The 21918-nt window shown below is 45.4% G+C and overlaps 1 protein-coding gene across 2 annotated transcripts in view; it reads right to left on the bottom strand.

Moving 5' to 3' along the window:
* The window catches only part of SLC35F4 (solute carrier family 35 member F4), a 111234-nt gene extending 89947 nt beyond the window's left edge, over positions 1-21287 (bottom strand). For both annotated transcript variants that reach the window (XM_062494939.1, XM_062494940.1), the window contains exon 1: positions 21185-21287. In XM_062494939.1, coding sequence (XP_062350923.1) covers positions 21185-21287 — 103 coding nt within the window. The remainder of the gene's footprint in view (positions 1-21184) is intronic.
* Positions 21288-21918: the final 631 nt, after the last annotated feature.

Raw genomic sequence — 21918 nt, 5'->3', positions numbered from 1 at the left:
TCCCATTGATTACTATCTGTAAATACTCACATTGAGCTTGCAACGACTTTCCCCAGAGCAGGCACTGACCAATTTCTGTCCAAGCATGGGAGGCTGGGAGCTAAGCATGATGTCCAAGTTCACAGCAAGCTTCAGGCAGAAAATTTCATGTTCCCTTGCTAAGATCCAGAGACTGAGTCCAACCATAGCCAGAAATTCTCTGGGGATTTCTCACAGCTTCAAGAAAAACTGACTGCTGTACTATAGTTTTAATACATTTGCATTAAAATTATATTAGAATGTATGTCTTGGTTTATATAGCAAATATTAGACTGTATAATAAAGGGTATTTGTAGATAAGGTAATACAAAAATAAAGGAGGTCAGATTAACCTTAATTGCCCCTTCTGGCCTTAAGAACACCTATCAGTCACAAAGGCTTTAGGGACACTAACACAGACCCAGCATTTTGCCAGACAAACCCAGTCAAGGAATCGTGACAAGAGCTCCCTGGATCAAACATCATTGGAATCTAAATGTGGCACAGGTGGTAGCAGAACCCACCAGCTCTGGAGGTTCTTCACAGCTTGCTAGGAAAATTCCAGTCCAGGTAGGATTCTTTTTCACTGGTGCAGGTGAGCACCAAAAGTGGTAAAGGCTAAGCAGAGTTTACAGCATAGGCATTTTAAACTTTGACTTTTCCTGTTTCATCTCAGCAGATCACAACACTCAGACGTGAAGGAGACCTCTGGAGCCAAACTACCAGAGAAGATAATTACCTGAGAAGTGGTTTCAAGGTAGAGTTGTCCTCATGAAAATTCAGAAAGACCTTAGAGGTTCAGTGATAGCTAGGAGGCTCATTTCAGGAGTTATCAAAACTTCTTTTCCCACGTGCTTTCCAAGCAGACACACTTGGAAATTTGAATGCATTAGACCTGCATGAATTAGACCTGAATAGACAAGTAGGGAAATCCCATAGAGGAGAAAATGTAGAGCTTGCTTTTATTTAGGTAGCATGTTTTCTTTAACGTGTGTCAGATTAATGAGGAGTAAAATCCTTAGCAGATGATTCCACAGAGCTGGAAGAATTCAGAATACATTTCATTTCCCCTACTAGCCACCCCAGGAGATTCATCTGCAAGTCCTCAAGAATTCAAGAGTTCACAGAATCACTGAATGGTTTGGGTTTGAAGGGACTTTAAAGATTATCTTGCTCCAGGTCCCCCTGCCATGGGCAGGGACACCTTCTGCCATCCCAGGGTGCTCCAAGCCTCATCCAACATGGTCTTGAACACTGCCAGGGATGGGACAGCCACAGCTTCCCTGGGCAACCTGTGCCAGGGCCTCAGCACTCTCTGAGTAAAGAATTTCTTCCTAAAATCTAATCCCAATCTTTCCTGTCTTGGTTTAAAACCATTCCCCCTTGTCCTGCACAGACAGCAGACAGTATTTTTGTTCAAAGCCAATTTAAATTCCAAGTTACCACAAAGCATTCTAAAAGTGATCTCTGTTTCTGAATTGTTTGTGTATCCCAAGCTCTTATCCCAGTTGCATCAATGTGAACCTAAAAAAAATTTACCATTCTGTAAAGGAGTTATTCATAAGCAGCAACTTCAGACTGATCCCAAGCTCACAAATGGCCACATTTCCCAGCCTGGAGGAGAAGGTGACAGCTTAACAAGGAAGTATTAAAAAAAGTATTTTCAACTTAAGCAAACTCTGTGTATTCTGCACCAAAAAACTAACCTGATTGTCCACAGGGCTTATGTGTCAGATGCTCAAAATGTGTGCTATAAATAGACTCCAGCAGTCTTCTGAAAAGCACCGAGACATGAGAATTGTCAAACACAGACAGAGCACCTAAATATTCAGTGATCTGATTTTGATCTCACTCACACAAGGTATACACTGGTGTAACGGTGTATTTTTTTTAATGGAGAGAGGATTCATCCAGACACAAGATTACTAACCTGTATTTATTTCTATTTTTAATCCTTGTGGTTAATTATTTACGTTACATGGCATGTTTAAGATAACAACATATTGCTGCTCTAGAAAAAACTAACAGAATAGGCTTTCCTGTTTTCTCAGATAAAAGAAAATAACAAAGATACAATCCTCTCTAATTTCACACAACAGTCCTGTCTTCCTGTGATCACTAAATTAACAGTGCTGCCATCACTTTGAAATAGTATATAACATTTAAAGTTATTAGTCAGCTGTTTGCTTTCCAACAAAGAACTCAAATAACACACTCCACAAAGCAGCAGACAAAACCTGCCCAAGTTATCTGCCCCCCCAGCTTGAGTCTTTCTAGCCTGCAAGTCAGATCTGCAGAAACGGCCACTGAACAGGGCAAAAGAAACAAACACAGGCTGATAGATTAGTACCTGCAAATAAATACAGGCCAAGATCAAAATTAACTCACATTACGCACTGGTAAGTGCAGTCAATTTGCAAGCAGATTCAAACAAGACAAAATGCAGCAGAGGGGAAAAAATAGACCAAGGGTTACTTCTGCAGCCCTGACATCAGTCAACACTCCCATTCCTTTCAGTGGTTTTGCCTGAGTCAGGAATCCCAGCTCTAGAACCTGACTAACAACTGAATATCCAACCCACAGAAAACTCTGCCAGAATCAGAGCCTCTCTCTAAACCATGTAGCACACAGACACTTTTCATCAGCTTCTTCTCCATCCCCCAAGACACCAAGGTCACAAAGGGTTTGTCACCAACATGCAAAGCTCAAGCTTTTGGACTCAATGGGAAAAAAAAATAGATGGTTCTAGAGAAGACAGAAGCTAGCAGGCAGTTTACTTGAGGCAACTTCTCCACACCATGCAAAATGAGACTGGGGCACAGAGGAGTCATGATTCCCCTTTAAGTTTGTGCAAGGATTTTGAAGCTTAAACCAAAGTTAGGCCACCAAGAATGCAGCACTTCACTTACAAAGAAGTGGGGGGGCAATCCTTAAAATATTGGTGAGTCACACTAAAAAGAGACACACTGATGATTATGAGTTTAAAAAATAATCCTCATGAATTTCAGAAAGGAATGCCACGATGACTTATGCACCTGGGGCTTGGAATGTGGCAAAGAATGAAGAGTTCAGCTTGTTGGGTCCTTTCCTTGGGTGGCTACAGGGAGACACTCCCTCCTAGATACCATTTCTAGGTAGATCTGCCATCAGCATGATCTCAGCTAACCCCAGGAGTCACTGCTCCCCGTTCTTGTCCTTCACAGCCTAATCACAGATCATTCTGAATTTTCAACCATGGGCTAGGTGTTAGTTCTGAATTCCAGCCCCTTCACTGCTCAGACCTCCCATGGACACAGCTGCAACTCTTGGTCCAACTCAGCAGCATTTTCATGCCATGATGAAGTGGGAGATGTTTGACTGGAATCTGCTGTTTAATGGATATTCTGGAATTCCCAAGGCTGCAGGCCACAAGGCAGTAGGCAAGATGGTCTGGATTAGACAATCTCAATCTCCTGAACATTCACAGTACTACACAATACTTCTTTATCAGGTCCATTAAATACATTTCTTCTGGTATTTAAACAGTTTCTCCTTCCCAATTCCTTTTGCCTCCTGTAATTTGTTGTGTAGGTGAATTTCTCAACCTGTGCCAAGGTCGGGGTAGTGTTTACAACGCATTTAAATCTAACTCCAAATGGTACCTGAGCCTTTGCTTGCCATATTCCACATCTAACAATGTCACCATCTGTGAGCAATACGCTGACACCACTTCACTCCCCAAGCACTGGCAAGATGCTGGAGAGAAAGATAACAAACTTGAAAAGATCATTTCAAAGTCACTGATAACTTGGCCAAAAATTCTGCCTCATTTTCTGCCCAGCTTTTGCCTTGATCTTCTCATAAACGTAAGGGAAAAGCACAACTTTATCTTAACATATGTGTTGTAAATTCTTAATGGAGCAATGAAATGCTGTATCTTTAATGTGCCTCTGCAGTCACTGTTCTGTGAAGCAGTAAATCCTAAAGAGTAGCGAGGTGGCACCAAACCAAGGCCTGTCTGGAGCTCAGGGATGAATTTCACATCAACAATTTGGTCTGGCATAAAAAACACCGGTCTCAGTTTTGGGAAATCAATGGAATTTTTAAAGTTAGCTTAAAAATGTTACAGGGAGCTTCACAGAAACGAAGAAGGGGTTTGGAAGGGACCTTAAAGAACATACTGTTCCAGCCCCCTGTCATGAGCAGGGACACCTTCCACTAGAGCAGGTTGCCAAAACATCTTTGACAATGCTAGGTTGAAGAAAGAAACTGGAAAAGAGTGGAAAAATACAAACTTGAATAGAAAATAAATAGGAGCAGTCAGACGCAACCAGCAACCTGTGTCCTCTGTTCCATCAAAATACCAGACCAAATAATCACACAGGATACATGTAAAGGAAACCAGGAAAATGCCAGTCAGAGCTTCCTTGAGACTAAATCCCATCAGAGTAATGTCATTTCTTTCCATGACAGAATAACAAGCTGGTGAATAGTGAAGGACAGGAGACATAACGGATCTTGATGCCAGGACAGCTCCTGACACTGCCCAGCAAGACATGACAGGGAAACAATTTAACTGGGAGGAAAAGTGCTCAAGAGCCAGCCCTGGGCTTACCATCAGTGGGTCCCTGTCAAGAAAAAGGATTTTAAGTGAGGGTCCTTTTAGCATTTGTTATTTCCATAATAGGGAGCTTAATCGTTATGCTTAAAGTTGTATTAAACAAGAAGGCTCCAAGGACATTGAAGAAAGAGCTGGAATGGTTTTAACAACATGGAGAAATCACCTGGATAAAGAATTATTTGCAAAAAGTGGAGAATCACCTGTACAGACAGAGTTCAGGCAACAAATGCAGTTTTCTAGAAGAGCACTGAGGATTTTAGAGGAAACCCCAAGCTGAAGGTGCATCACTTTTTATACAGTTGCCAAAAATTCAGACACAGAAGATGAACAATCCATTATGCACCAAGGCTGAACAGGTCAGACCTCAACAGAAGACCTGGGTCCAATCTGAAGAACAGAATTTTAAGTAAAGTGATGGCTACTGCATAGACTTCAGAAGATGAAGTCAAGACGAAAGCTTCCAGATAGAATGAATATACAGAATGTGTGGAAGAATTTGGTTTGTTTAGTAAAGATGAAGGAAAACAGAAAAAAAAGGTTGTGAGATCTGTAATATATTGCTGCAGAGGAGACCAGTCACAAAGTACTAGGACAAGAACTGGGTCTGAACTAGAACAAGAAAGATTTAGTCATGAGAAAACCACAGCAAATGAAGCACTGAAACAGAATGCCTGAAGGTGGGCAATCGCCACCGCAGATGTTTTCAAAATGGATTAGACACATATCCACTGAGAATGATCCAGGTCACCCTGCCCACTAAGACACAAGTCATTTCTCCACACCTCTGCCAGCTCTGCAATCTGCTCACCAGATGATCACTGCTCAAACCACGGAGCTCACCAATGATAATTTTTGTAAAAGTGGCCAAATCCCAAACGGTGTAGACAGTCAAAACTCCCGACTCTGGAATCTGCTTTGATGGCAAAAATATCAAAGAACCACGTCAGGTTCTGCCACTTGTCACCATGTAACTTCATTGCAGGGACAAATCATTATTCGGCCTGGGTAGTATCCCACTTGAGAAGGAAGATCAGGGCAGACTGAATCACAATTTGGATGCCTGTCCATGATTTTGCCAAGTTTCAGGACAGCCTTTGTGGTTTCACACTTGCATCCGATCTCCACAATTACTTTAAAATGTTCTGCTGTAATAGAATAATCAGAAGCAATTATGGAAGGTCAGGGAATGAGCAGGCATAAATATTCTGTTAGCTCCTCCTGATACTTCATGATGGGGAGCTTTATTAATGTGTCTGGGACATGTCCCCCAGCCCACTTCAGAAATGCCAAAGTTCCCTGGGGGATGGCACTGGAGGGATTCACAGCTTTCTGATGTCTCTTCAAAAAGATAAAGATGATGACTATCAAAGGGAATTAGAAAATTTTCCTCCGAAATCAAATGGGGGCACACATAGCATTAAAAATAGGTGCTGGGGCAGTAGACTTAAGGCATTCTTTCACCAGCCTTGAGGCAAAGGTCAAACTTGGTCCACATTTGCACCAAACACTGCATTCCAAATTATTCCAGCTCTGAGCAGCTCCTTGCTCACACAGCTCCAAGCTGCTGGATCAGCCACTCCATATAATACTCCTGATGTAGTTAAGATTATGGGCTCTGCTGTGCTTTAACTTCACTCATCCAGTGGGGATAAAGTTTGAGCGAAATGTCACCAAAAATCCACAAAATTGAAGAGGAAACTTTCAGAACTTTCTCAGCTCGTCTCACAAGTCCACAGCAGGAAAGTGCAAGTTCAAATTCATGGGCTGGTTGCCCTTTTCCTCTGATCCACTTCATGCACATGACATTTTACTTCCCCTGTTGATTCCACTTTCATGTTCTGATGGAGCAGATGCCTTTGCATCTCCAACCCTTTCAGATCTTTCAGAGGGAAAAGAGATAAACTTCTAGTACTTTGCCTGGTACTCCCTACTATCAGCACATTTATAAAGAATATACAGAGTGTGAATAAGTTGCCAGTTTTATCTGTAACCATCAAATTCAAAATACCATCAAATAATTAATGAAAATCTACAAAGTCATCTAGTGATATGCTCCCTATCACCTGTTTATATTTCTGTGTTTACAGTAAGAGTAATCAACCAGACTAATTTTAGGTTAAATTACTGCTTTGCTCAGAAATGGAGGGAAGAAATATTTCTCTCTTGGGCAATTAATTCCCCTGTTTTTGCCACCCTTCTCTGCCACATTACAACTCACAAGTTACATATGATCACAATTAACAACTTTTAACACTTTAACATGATCTCAGTATCAGCCACTTCTTTGCACCTATGCTTATGAAAGCAAAACTGAATTTTTTATTTCATCTCCAGAGCAGAGCCATCCCATCCCATCCCAGCAGCATTACATAAACGAGCTTCACACCAGTGGGAAGAGCCTAATAGATTTTGTAGGTCAGTGCTTCTGGCAGATGTTTCTCTAAAGACTCCTTGGAGTTCAAGAGAAAAAGACTTTCAACTAGATTTTCGAAGGCATAGTCCAGTAAAAGTTAATAAGAGTGGGGAAAACACAGGAGAGGGAAGGACCTTGATTGATTTGAAAATGTTTCGAAAATTCAGGGCATGCGAGGACAAAATAAAAAACATTCCACAGAGAACAACTCAAAAATAAAAATAGCAGCAATGGCTAAGAACAGCTCTTCAAAGGGATGTCAGACTTTACAATACTTGGCGCAGCAGCAGTGATTAAAAAGGCTTCGCCTTGTCACCACATGGTGACATTAAAAACCTGCCTTCGCTTTGGGGAAAATAAATAAATAACAAAAACACATACAGCAGAATAATAAAATGCAATCATGGGATGGGTGCTTTAAACTCTATTTATAAACCCCTGGGGCATATTTCATTGCTCAATGCAGTCACCACAATGTCAAATTCTAATTTGCAACACGGGTCACAAACGTCACAACCGGCAGCACGATGGATGGCATGAGTGATAAAAGTAATTTTTAAGGTCTTAGCTTTTAAAATAAACAGAACTGGTGGCATTTCTTTATTGCCTGTTTTAAACCTCATAGTTACACTGAACATCAAATTCATCAACAGACAAACTTTTATGCCTTATATGAGCCCTCTTGAGCACAATGTGTTCTTTCCCTGGGCTCTGAAATGTCTGCAGAAGCCTGTCCCAAACCTGCAGGAGAAAGTGGGAGAATCTTACTTTTCCTTCTCTGGGCACCATGATATACTTGTAAGCATAATAATATCCTTGCAAAGTAGATAAATATTATCATTATATTACACCAGTGAAGAAATAAGGGGCCAATAGTCAGGCACCAGTTTTCTGCAAGTACAAAAACTGACCTTGGATTTATTATTTCAAATAAGAGGAGATGATCATCATGAATATTTGATAACATTTTCTGTAGCCATAATAAAACAACTCTATTCTCTCCATTTTTAAAAACTGCAAAGTGTTCACAACCATTGCCCGCACTGCTCCACAGATCTTTACCAAGAGCTGTGGTTCTGCAAAGTAATCTTTTATTCATTGAATTTCAGACCAAAACCTGAAACTGTCCTGTGGCATCTTTTTAGGTTTTTCACTGCATCATCTCAAAGTCCCTAACAAAGGCAGGTGTACCCTGTGAGGCTGCTGGCATCCCACTACAGCCTGAGGAAGCAGCCAAACAGTCCAAAGCCAATTTCTCTTCTCCCAGGATAGTATCTTATCTCCATGCTGGAAGGAATTACAAAATAAAACATGTGTTAGCTCCACAGGATGTTTATTCACAGTTAACAGGACATTTTGTTCTCTTTCTCTTCCCCTCTCTCCATAAAATCAGGAGGTGGGAAGGACCTGCCTCCAAGATTTCATGGGAGTTACCCTCATTCCTCAGCAGAAGAGTCACACCCAAAGAGCCAGCAGCAACACAGAAAAGATATCCTACAACAGCAGAATAGACAAAGTGACATCCCTACAAACTCGTGGAAGAAATACCTGTCAAAAGGTACTAAAATAGACAAACACCAAGAACTTCCCAAAGCACAGATCAATGGTGGATGGAAACACAGCAGGAACCTCCATTATTCTCTTCCCTGCACAACTCCTGTTGCTCACTTCCTGATTCTGGATGTTAACTAGATGTGTCTTTGACAAGATCCCCAAAAACTATATGCAGCACATCTCATTTCCAGGACTGAGGTAATCCTACAGCTCTTCCACTGTGGGAGAACCAAGAGCCCCCATTTCTAGCTGTGTTTTTGTAAGGTCCATCAGGGCTTCACACCTTTTGCGCTCTGTAATTCCCGCTAATTTTACTTGGATTTGGCCAACAGATTCAAAAATTACATGGGGAGGGAGTAGGGGGAGAGAGATGGTGTTCACATAAGCCTTGTTTCCTTAAGAAACCAGGTCAAAAAAGCCAACAGCTGAGGAGTTACAAGACGTTCTGTAATCTGCTTTTGAAACACCCCGGAACGAGGCGCCAAGTCCTAGCGGGGAACAGAGGATGTGTTTGACAAGGAGCAAGTGCTTACATTAAGGAACACAACATCATCCTTAAAAAAACCTGACTCTATGATAAAAGAGAGGCCTGGTAGCAACTCCAAAGAGAAAGCAAAATTATTCCATAATAAAAGAGTCCCAGTTACAACTCCAAAGAGCAGGAGCCTACTTGGTCACAGACCTACCAGGAGGCACAGGACAATTCTTGCCTTTTTAAATCATCCCTTTCATTCTCCTGCAGACCTTAACAGACTGCTACAAAAATACCATGAATTATAGAGTATGAATGATGTCAAACCCTGTTCTCAGAGGAAAGCTGGGAACAGCAATCATGCATTCTTCAGTTTGGGAATACACAGACACAATTTTTGTTCATAACCTAGAAAGAAAAAAAAAAAAAAAAAGGCTCTCCACATCAAAGGCACCCAATACATTTCCTTTCAGATCATCCCTTCAACCAGCCCAGTCTAACACCACAGACAGGGAGAGAAGGGAGGATGACAGGATGAAAAGGAAAGTCAGGACCATGGAGAGTGGCTTAACTCACCAAAGCACACAGGTAAAGAATAAATACAGCAGAAGACTCAGCGTCTACACAGTCAGTTCAAACTGCACTGTGCAATTTCAGCTGGCTTTCAGAGACACCTGAACATGACAGAAGATGCCTGTAATGCTCAAATTAAGTCCTGTGAATCTTGTCTTTGTGTGCAAGGAGGATATTTGGCAACTCAGGCAGCTCCAAACTACAGTTTCTCTCCACAGTACCAAGCAGTGAAACAGAAAAACTTGGGGATCATGAACAAAATAAGATGACTTGCTTTAGACAGCCCCACACCATCCTTCATCCACAAGGAGGACGTGAAGGGCAACAGTCATTAAAGCTCCAGAGGATTCTCTTGCCCTAAGGTAATAATTTTCCAGGTATCACACTGCTTCACCATGGAGAGGAAGAAAAAAGACACTGAAAACTATCAGAACCTTGACGTTGTTCTCCAAAGCCATGTTTGTCATAAAATTATGTTTTGAAGGGCTTAAGTTTTGTCTGCAACTAAACCAAAAATACCCTCAGCTGTGAACATCCCATGTCTGGGAGCAGCCTTGGAACTAAAGTAAATCTGAACCCAGCCAACTGAGTTACTGCTCCTACAGCAAATTTGAGATTCCAGCTAAAACAAAACACCAAAGCCAACATCTGTTAAAAATGTGCAGAACAACAGTGATAGGTTTCCTCTACCCTCCATTCCCCTACACAGGGCAAATCTGGGAGCTGCACCACCCACTTTTCTTTGCCTTCTTAAAGCAATAAATTCTAATGAATCTCTTACCTCCACAAAGTGCTACAAAACTTTACTAAACTGCATAAATATTTAATAGCAATAATAATTAAGGTGCACATTTTCGAGGCAGTGCCTCTAAAAGCCAGGCACACAAAGTCTGAGAGCACTGCAGCTTCACACTCACTCTCCAGTGGTATTTCCAGGTTTGCCCAAGAATCTTTGGCTCTCAAGAGGAGCCACAGGTACAGGAGCTGTATCTGTGCACAGTGTGAATATCTAAGTTTAAGGAAGTTTTCTTGATTCTGCCCAAATGCAGACACCTTTTTTTCTGGCTGCCTTCTCTAAACCCACAGCCAGAGTCGCTTGTCTCCATCAGGATGCTCAAAACAGTCACTCTGAATTCACTTCAAAGCAGAAGTGCACAAAAACACTGCACAGACCCCAGCTAGAAATAGAGTTGCCCTAATTTGATCTAATTAACCTCCTTTCCAGCACAGAAACAAACAGGATGCCTTGTTAAGCAACCTCCTCAGCACCTTCTCCTGCTGCAAAGCATTTATGAGTGAACGACAGCTCCTGACTTTGAACAACCACTCGGGCTGCATCCCAGAGCAGGTGGACATAGGAATGAGTATTGCTGGGCACACAGCTCCATGAGGAGCTCAGGGGACACCTGTGCACTCCCCTGCACACTGAGATCAGCCCAGTGCTCCCTGCTTTGTGCAGCACAAGCCCAGAAAAGCCCATCCCTCTGCCACAGGGCCCCCCAAGAAGAGGGACAGAAGGCAGGACTTGTATGGATGAATCACCTCAACAGGACACATATGGTTTAGCACACCAACAACAGCTCAGCTCAGTCTTTCAGCTGAAAAATGCCTTTTGTTCCTTCCTCCAAGGCTTGTTTTCCAATGCATGTGAAATGTGGCACTTCTTTAGTTACATTTCAGACCTCGATTCTTTTTTCTCAGCAGAAATGTTCTTGAAATATTTCAGGGTTTTTTTCATCTAATTCCTCACTTTTTTTTTTCCCCCATTCCATTCTACCATGGAAAAAGAAAAAAATGATAGGAAATTAGGAAACTTCATCAAATATGTCCCTGGTAAATGCTAAGTTCAATCATTTTCCACCTGGTCTTTGTGTTAGCAGCCCCACTGAATACTGAGCAGTGAGCAAAAGCCTTCTCATATGTAGAACAAATCCTCCCCAGGTAGAAGTCCAAACCATGGCGCAGAAACACCACGGAAAGTTCACCTTCCTGCTATCCTGCTATGCTGTCAGCACTGAAGAATTTCCTCTGGTGAAGCACTTTGAAGCATCTCTCTTGCACACAAGCTGCTACAAATCCTGGCCCCTGTAATGTATCACACAACAGGTTATTTCTGGCACTGCAGAGAAAAACCCCAATCTGCACCCACACAATTCCAGGGCTGCACACTCCACATGCCAAGCTTTGTCTAAGAAAGGATTTTAAAGTTCCAGGATTCAGATATGCAAAAGAAAAGGGTTGCAATGACTGCATTTGTCGACTGCTTTATAACCACTCTGCCATCTCACTTCAAGATGCAGGATATAAATCACACCACAGGATTAATTTGCTCTCTCTGACAGAGAACATGTGTTCCAGCCCTGCTTCATGCTTATCTTACACAGGCACAGATGATTCCAGTGCTGTCCTCAGAACATTCAGCTGTATAATGCCCATTAGTTGGAAAGGGCCTACAGAGTTGTGTTCCCAGCAATCCTAGGAACAATCAGTATTTTTTTCATGAAGTCACCAACTACCCCATTAATAACAGAGGTGTGTTAGCCCTAGAAGTCCCCCAGAAGACTCAACCTCCACAGGAAGAGGGAGAGCTGTACTGGATATTGCTTCAGCAGGAAACTGCTCAAGCAGTTCAGTGCCACAAGCAGCAAGAAGGAATAAAACTGGAAGAGTCACCAGGTTGGCCTCAAGCTGCAATGTCTTTCTCACTCTGGATGGAGAGTTCACTGCCAGAACTAAAACTGGTCTAAAAGTGGCTCTGGGAGACCTGTTTCAGTGGAGTTTTATTGACTCATGAGTTGCCATGCTCGTGCTTGCCTCTCACTTTCTCTCCCCCCAAAATGTAGTTGGAAACTTAAACAAGAATCAAAATAGGCATGGGACCTCTTCTTGAATCAGGCAAAACAGACTGGACACCTTTGAGATAAGGAACAGATTTCAGATTGCCAGAAACAGCAGGAAACATATTCCACCCTGGACCCAAAACCTCCTCCTTTGTCCCAGAACGGGAGCAAGTAATTTTCTACTTCCTTGCCTCCATAAAAAGGACAGCAGAGGCACTTTTCTCACTCTCTCACCTGCTACCCCTGATCCAGCCCAGCTGAATGCAGGACAGGCCGAGTCCATTCTACCAAAAGTATTTGCAAGGGAGGTCTAGGAAGAATCAATACGCTTTTAAAGGACTAACAGGAAGGTCTTTGTGTGGCAGACACACCAAAAGCCTGTCACTTGAGCAAAGCCTGCATGCCTTGGAATAAATTCACTGCTGGGCTACTCTCACTTACAGCTCTGTGAAAACCATACCCTGGGCATTAGCTCAGCACAACCTTACAGCTTCTACGTCCCTGCAGTGAAATCTGCCACTCTGCACAGAGCCAGCCCAAACCTTTGGCCACCAGTGAGTCTCACTTCACGTCCCCACAAGAAAAAACAATTTTCAGTCTCACTAAGTAGAGCTGCTCCACTTGGTAAATAATTTAACCACTCAGTTAAGCACTTTGCTTTTTGTTGCCCCCACCCTATTCTCCCATTTGCCACAGAGAGACACTGACTTTTGTTTGCAGGCATTTTCATTATTCATCACTGTGATCATTCAGCGGCAGGTTTATGTGAAAAAATGCCTGCCACCAATCCTTCCACAAGCAGTAAGTTCACTTTCATGGGTGAATTCCCATGCAGGCAGTTGAGCAAAAGCCCATCAATTTCCAAATGTGTAGAAGAAATAATTGCAAACCTTTAAAACCACTATTAAAAAACAGGAATGCAAGCACTGGAGGGATAAAAGTCTGCCAGAACCATCTGTCACTTTGCAATATCATTTTGCCACATTCAACCAGGACCAAATATGCTGCAGCATACCTGAGTAGATGGGGAAGGCAATGTCAAGGAGACTGTGCTGTAAGGACAGTCAAAATGAGGGGTATCCCTTCTGTGCACTCCAGAAGATCACAGAGGAGCTCATGGCACGTCCTGGTCATTTCCCCAAGGGCTGTGTGCAGCAGCCACACTTCTAGGCAAAACAAGAAATGAAGAAGTGCAGCTCCATGCAGCCATGAGGATGTCACATTGAGCAAGGTTAAAGCCACCTCAGGTGAACCATGTGCAGATGAGGTGAGGCAGGAGGGGGCCAGGAGCTGTTCCACCATCCCAGCCAACACTCAAGAGAGCCAAGCAGCCAGGAAGATTTTCTGTGACAATCACAGAATCGCTGAGGTTGGAAAAGACACCTGAGATCAAGTCCTGTGACCAGTCACCACCTTGTCAACCAGACCAGAGCACTGAGTGCCATGTCCAGCTGATTCCTGAACTCCACACGACTTCATGGGCACCTGAACACCACCTCCATGGGCAGCCCATCCCCATTGCTTAACAGCCTTTTCCATGAAGAAATTCCTCCTGATGTCCAACCTGGACCTCCCCCAATGCAGCTTCAGGCCGTCTCCTCTCCTCCTGTGCCTTGTTCCCTGGGAGCAGAGTCTGACCCCCTTAGCTGCATCCTCCTGTCAGGGAGTTGTGAGAATGAAAAGTTTCCCCTGAGCCTCCTTTTATTCCAGCCAAGTGCCCCAAGCTTTCTCAGGCACTCTTTATAAGACTCAGCCTTTATACCCTTCCCCAGCTCTGTTCCCTTCTCTAGACACTCTCCAGCCCCTCAATGTCCTTCTTGTCATGAGGAGCCCAGACCTGGACTCAGCACTGGAGGTGTGGCCTCACCAGTGCCCAGCACAGGGAATGGTCACTGCCCTGCTCCTGCTGGACACACTACCTGCTGACTACTCCTATCCACCTGGGCACACCTGGGCTCATGTCCAGCCACTGTTGAGCAGCACCCCCAGTTCCTTTACCAGCTTTCCAAACACTGTGCCCCAGCCTGTAGCTCTGCATGGGGTTACTGAAGCCAAAGTGCTCGACCTGACAACTGGTCTGAAACACACAATTGTCCTCAGCCCACCCCTCCAGCCTGTCCAGATCCCTCTGCAGAGCCCTCCTGCCTTCCAGCAGATCCACGCTCCCACACAACTTGGTGTCATCCATGAACTTATGGAAGGGACACTCAAACCCTCAACCAGATCATCAATAAAGTTATTAAACAGGAATGGGCCCAACACTGACCCACTGGTGACCCCAGAATGAGCACGGAAGGGCAGAGGAACTCAAAGGCAGGCAGAGAGCACATGTAGAAAGCTATCAAGTTATAGACAGCACCTCCTCCCCCTTTAGCACCAGGCCAGCTACAGCTCCAGCCTTGCTGTGCAGTCACCAGTGGAGGCAGAGATCGCTCCATCGAACTTATGCCTTGTTCTGAACAACCTCTGGCAAATTAGCATCACTCCCCCATCCTACTGTCTCAATTTTCCCTGCCAAATAGGGGTAATTTTTTCTCAAAATCTTGGCAGACATCTTTATGAAGCATCTTTAAAGCTTGGGATATAATTCTTATTTAAATACATAAGACGGCACAAGATTTTTGGCCATTACTCTCAGCCTTCTGCTAATTTCCAGCCTTAATTTATTCATGGCCTGTTCCTACCCATTTGCCAGTGTGCCAACATGCAATTTCAGTTTAAATAACTCTTCCTTCCTACATTTCCTTGTTCATCCTCCCAAGATGTGTTTCCAGCCCTGCTCCCATCCTGGCCTAGGCAGGCCCAGCTCTATCAGCCCCCTCTTACAAGGATGTTCTCTTCACTGCCCTGCTCATCACAGTGTCCTTCCCAATTTGGGTTCACCCCTCCTGCCCACAGAAGTCCAGAACTGTATCCATGCCCAGTACCACAGTTTCACAGTCGAGCCCCTCAGGGATCTGACCCCAAGGGGATGAATCAGCCCCTGAGGGAAGGCTGAGGACTGAAGCAGTTTCCCCTCCTCCCAGTTGATGAGACCTCTCAACTTCCACAATTGATGTCCCCAGGTGAGGGGAAGGTCCCATATTCCAGCTACCTGTGCAAGGCTGCCAGGCCATCCCCTTCCAGTACAAACAGAAATCCACACAAAGCTTGGCCCTATTCCACTAAAAAAACAAACCTGGTCTTGCCAATGTTAGTCAGCAAAGGAGTATTTATAAAATTTGTTTTGCTGAAAGAAATTGCTTCATAAGTTACTGCTACCAGTGCTGATATACAGCCATACTTTTTTTTTCACCCAGAGAGACAAGTCTGTGAGAAAAAAGCAACTACAAAAGGACTGCATCCTGTGCCATGACATCCATTTGTGTCCCAGAGCTGGGGCAGGGGGGAAATTCTTAAATTGGTAATCTGCAATCCAGCCCTCACTGCAGCACTCCCTCCCAGGGCAGAGCCCTCCTATGGAAAACGCCCGTGAAGTGGGGAAAGGGAAGGCTTTGAAATAAAGCTCATTCCAGGCTAGCCTTGAATCTGGAGTCCCTGCAACCCAAATGCTACCAGGTGGCACAGCGACAGCTGCCACAGGTGGTACAAGCCAACACAGCCCTGAGGCTTCAACACACAGAGATTCGGACATTGCTTCCTCCCCCCAGACCTCTCAAACACAGCTCAACAGAACCAGCCTCATCCACCACAAATTTCAAAGCACCTTTCCTCGAGTGCCCCTTTCCCAGCCTCCCGTTGTGCCTGCTGTGCATGGAGGGCTGTGGGAACTGCTGGAGGAGCAGCTGGGTGCCTCCAGTGAACAGATGGAGCTTTTGCTCCGCTCGCTGGAAGTGACAAGCCACCAGGAGGGCAGGGTGCTCAGTGAGCACAGAGGTGATCTGGGCTTGCCATGTGATTTGTACTGCAGCAGAGCTGCTGGCACAGCCGCTGTAATAACCAGGAGAAAATTCTCTCCACTGTTTCAGGGGTAGCTTTTCCCTCCACAGCCTTTTCCTCCACACAGGGAGCGAGAACCAAATTGTCAAGCCACTGATGCTGGCTCAGCATGCTTTAATCCCAGTCTTATTAAGGCAAAGCAATTAAGTACGGACTTAACTTTGAATGCATTCTCAAAGCCCAGTGGCTTAGAGCAAGTTCAGACTTAAGCAGGTGCTTAAGTTCAGATTGCTGACTTGAGGCTGAACTTGCCAAATTAAACCACAGACCTTTGCTAGAGCTGTTCTGCAGGGGAGCAGGAAAACACACAGCTTGCTCCTGGCAGCCACAGTGCTCATGGCAAGGACAGGTTCAGCATTTCCCCCAGCACTGCTAAAGTCACATGCTGCTTTAAGGGCTCCCCAGCTCACACCACCAGAGGCATGGCCACCCAGTGTCCCACTGTGAGCCCCATGTCACAGTCCTGCTGCTGCACAGACACGTGACAGCACCTTCTGCTTCCAGGAGCTTACACAACTCCATGGTTTCAGGTCAGACCTGAAGGAGAGGGAAAAGGGAGATCAAATCAGTATGGGATAATGTCCACAAGAACTTGTTTAAAAGTCTAGCAAGGGCTTCAGGGAGATGGGTGTCCATAACCCGCAGGGGTGGGAATCAAACCCTCCAGCCACAAGTTACGAGAAGCTCTCCAAGCATGATGAAAAGGAGAAGGTGATGGCCCACGTGAGGAACTACTGCACTTTCAGCAAAGCTGTGCTGTGCTCATCCAGGCCTGAGCAAACAACATTACAGAAATGCAGATCTGAGATGCTGAGAGCATCCTGCAAGACATAAGGTTTTGTGGATAGAGGGAAGGGCTCCACCAGAAAGACAACACAGGCAGAAACTTGACTTGGTGAAGATCAGCGATGAGAAACTTTGACTGGGGTAGTTTTAATACAGCAGAAGGCACAGAAGAGGTGTTAGGACAGACTTGAAGGAGAGGAACTTTGTATCTTGAAAGTGAAAAAGGTTTCAGTACCAAGATGAAAGGCAGATGGGGTGGCAGTTGGAAAGAGTGGGGGAAAAAAGGAAAGAAAACATAAAAAAACCTAAAAATCAAAACCCACAAAAAAAAAGAAACAAACCCCATACATATTCTCGACCCTGGAGACACTAAACGTGATTGTATTGCCAGCAGAAAAGTCAGAGAAAAATGAGAAGTTACAGCAAAGGTCAGGAGAGGGAACAGAGTCTCCCACTGTTTGTGTAGATGGAAAAGTTACATCAGACCAAATGAAATTGCACACATGAAAACATGGAGACAAGGGGAGCTTACGTGAGAGCACCATGTGCAGCCCCAGGTCAGGTGATGGAGCATCTGATCTACAACAGCACCATGCCCTGGAAATTATGAATCCTAAAGAAATTGGCTGGAAGAGAGACAGAGCCCCCCTCCCTTACCACAAAAGCCAGATACCTCAGACATAGTCTGCACATTTAAAATGCCAGAAGTGAGGGATCAAGCCATGCATCCCAAGTACAAGTTCACTGTGATCAGGAAGCGCCCTTCCCATCTCAGCCCAAACTGGAAGAGAGAAAAAAATCCTATCTTTTTCTTATAAGCCAGGATGTAGGATTTTTGCACTAGGCATGGATGTAAATACCAGACCAAAATACATTTTTCTGCTCATTCAGATGATTTACAGGGAAATAAAACAGGTATTTTCCTTCTGTAGCAACTTATTTAAGAATAAGCAAACTAATAAAAGTACCTGACTTAAAAATAATAAAGGAATCATCACATGCACACCCCAAGTCTGAAGTAGGTTAATGGACACAAATATAGATGATGAGGCACAAGTCACTAGAAAATACTGCAGTTCTTTGTGATAACAGCTCTTGAACACCACAGTGCTTTAACACTAGATTTCATGGCTATTTGTGAGCAGTCCTCAGCCTTCCCACACAGAAACCATGGCATGATCTCCTGTTAAACCATTGAATACAAGCCAAGCCACTGAAGGAGGGATGCGAATCAGTAGCACATTTCACAAAGCCTTGGGCTTTCCTTGTCATTTTCCTGGTACCCCTCAAAAGTGAGCAGAACAGCAGCCACCCACTGCTGCCTGCAGCTTCCCTCAATAAATCTCTCTGTCCCTACTGGGCACTGCAGGCTGGGGACAAAGAGGAGCCTCAAGGAAGGTGGTGACCATCAGCAGGCTGTCACCACCCAAACCATGTCCCCTATCTGGTGCCTGGCCCCTATCTGGTGCCACAAAGCCATCCTGGGGACAGCAGCTCATGCTCAGACATGCTCCAGGGCCTGGCAGGAGCAAGGTGACAGCACAAGCAGATGACTGTATGTGCCACAGGCTTGGGCACATGACAGGAAAAGGGCACTGGGGAGGAGGGTATGGACACAACCTACCTGGAATTCTGAGCACGCTGCATGCCACCAGCATTGTCCACCTGAACTCAAACTGAGTTGGAATAATGGTGACAAAAGTCACCGAAATAAACTGAGACATCAAATCCATCTATAATTAGGGGTATGACAATAATTAACCACGACAAGAACTTTGAAGCAGCACCTCTCAAAGGCAATACTTTGGCCAAGACACAGGAACAGAGTTAGAATTCCAATACAGGATCTCCAAGAGTGACTCCTGCTGAGTGCCAAGGGGATGTATGTTCATGATGCCTGAAGGATGCCTGGTTTTAATTTGGGTAAGGCCAGAACATCTTTGGAGAAGCATTCAAGTACTTCATAAACCCAAACAACACAGCCATGAGGATAATGCAGTCATCTGCCAACTGCAAGCACTCCAAAAATTATGATGACTCCAAAACTTAAGAGACTGCTTTAAAAAGTATTCACAGCTTAGAAGGGGTTCCTGTCTTTCATTTACCCAAAGGCACTTAAGTACTGGAATACCTCTGATTTACACACTTGCAGTTTTCCTCTTTAAACATGACAACCACAAATTTTGCTTATTTTCTTCAAACAGTAAAGCCTGAGCTACTGATCATTTTGTTTCATCTCAGCACCCAGCCAGAAAGGCACAAAAGGCCAGGAGACTTGCAGTAAAATCCCAAGAGTCAGCACTTCTGAAAGCCTTGGCCTCTCCTAGCATGCTTTTTTCTGATTTTTAAGCAGATGCAGTTTGTAGCATCTGCAGCACCTGTCTAAGAGAGCTTTTCTCTGTCCAGGCAGTGCTCTCCTGGCATTCCCACTGCACTACACAGAGCACTTGGATTGACAACACTGTATTCAGATCTATAACTTGATACACAGTGGAAGTGTTTCTGCAGGCTGAAAAATTACATTCTGCCACCGAAGCAAACTTGCAACGAACTATTAAGCCAGAATCCTCACCCTTCTCTGGTAAATCACACTGTAGAGATACCCTGGAGCCACTACAGAATTTGGGACACAGGTCCCACCTGGCTCAGACTTAACTAGTCCCTGGACTGACATACAGCCATACCTACAGATTGTTCAGAGCTTCTTCCCGACTCCTCAGACTCTTGAAAAATCAACCTCACCAAATAAATACCCATAACACCTGTCATGATGTTAGTGTGCCACAGATAACAGATGGGTAAAACCACTGGGCTTGACTTGGATTTTTCAGCTGACTATTACACAGAGGAATTCTTGTTTATTAAGTGGCTTCAATGCATGGCTTTCCTCCACCATAGAAAGCCCATTGGTGTGTTTTTCTGATATTAGCAGTTTATTAATTGTGTTTTGGTTTATTATTGCATTGGAGCTGGAGAGTACTGCACTGGCTGTTCTGGAAAGCAGAATATTCCAAGGGGAATATGCAGAAGAAAAAGTCTGGTTCTTAGTGCTCACCTCACCCAAGTGAGATCCTTGCCTTCCCTTTATTTTGCCCCACACTTCGCCTCAATTCCTCTTCTCTTCATTAAGATGTGGCATGTCATTGCTTTGCCAACTGCAAAGCAACTACTAATACAATAAAACCTGACTGCACACATTTCCTTGGTGGTAAAAATGAATCATTTCTTTCATTAGCCAAACTTTCCCCATCAAACAGAGTACTGGGACCGGCAGAATTCCAGAAACCCACTAAGGCTCTCCCAGCTGGTAGAAACCTGCTGCTCCTAATTAAAAACTTCAAAAGGAAAATTAAAAAAAAATAATAATAAAAAATTACATAATAGGGAATTTTTGCAAGGACCAGCTGCTTTATTTTTCTGCTTCTTCGTTGAAGGAAAATAAATAAATAGAAACGCCAAAAAAAAAAAAGAAAGAAAAGAAAAACAAAAACGAACCAACACCGAACCCCTAAACCACAAGTGTCTGGTATTAAAGCGGCACGGAGGAACACCCCATCGTCGGTAACTCCCCACTTTTCTGGAAAAAAATCCCATCAGTTTCGAGAGGAAGATGAATAATCCAGGAGCTGAAGCGCCCACCCGGGAGGGACCCACCGGGACCGAAACTTTCCCGGTGCGGCGGGCGCGGGGCAGGCGGCGAGCGAACCCCCCAACCCCGGCGGGGATGGGGGTGGGAGGGCTGGAAATGAAAAATAAACCCCGAAACGCCAGTCCTGAGAGGCTCGGAGCCGCCAAGTTCCGCGGCCAAGCGCCGCCGTCCCCCGTCTCCAGCCGCAGAACCGCCGCGTCCCCTCGGGGCACAGCGGGCTCCTGTCCCCCCACACTCACCCCGAGGCTCCGGGCAGCACCCGGGGGGACACGGGACCCTCCGGGCTCCGCCGGCACACACACACCCCTGAAGGGCCGGGAGAGGCGGGAGGGAGCCTTACTTTTCTGGCTGGAGTATCCCGGGTAGTATCCATAGTAGCCGGTGATGCGCAGGATCCTGTCCTCGATGGTGGCCACGCCGTTGGGTGCTGCCTTCCCATCCATAGAGGGAAGGAGCCGCGCGGGGCGGCCGGGCGGGACGGCGAGCGCAGCCGGGAGGGCAGGAGCAGCAGCAGCAGCAGCAGGAGGAGGGGGAGGAAGGAGAGGAGGAGAGCAGGAGCAGGAGCAGGAGCAGGAGCAGGAGCAGGAGCAGGAGCAGGAGCAGGAGCAGGAGCAGGAGCAGCAGCAGGAGGAGGAGGAGGAGGAGGAGGAGGAGGAGGAGGGGTGGGGGGGGAGGAGCGCGGCCGCCGCAGCTCGCGGAGCCGGCGGGGCGCTCGCTCGGCCTCCGCCGCCTGGTGCAGGACGGGCTCCGCAGCGGCCCCCGCCCTCCGGCGATGGCAGGGCAGGCTCCGCCGGGCCTCAGCTCGGCCGGGATGAGGGCCGGAGGGTCGGATCGTGTCCCCCGGCACGCTCAGGGGTCTCTCGTCCCTCGGTTCGGCCGCTGTGTGTGTGTGTGTGTGTGTGTTTGTGTGTGTGTGTGTTTGTGTGTGTGTGTGTTTGTGTGTGTGTGTTTGTGTGTGTGTGTGAGGGAGCGCCGCCGTCAGCCGCCGGGGCTGAGCGGGGTGAGCCCGGCACGGGCGGCGCTGCCTCACGCTCCGGCTGGGACAGCGCCGTGTCCTGAACTGGTCCTGCAGCT

The sequence above is a fragment of the Cinclus cinclus genome, chromosome 6 (assembly GCF_963662255.1).
Source record: "Cinclus cinclus chromosome 6, bCinCin1.1, whole genome shotgun sequence".
NCBI classification, from domain to species: Eukaryota; Metazoa; Chordata; class Aves; order Passeriformes; family Cinclidae; genus Cinclus; species Cinclus cinclus.
This window is presented reverse-complemented; position numbering and strand designations above follow the sequence as displayed.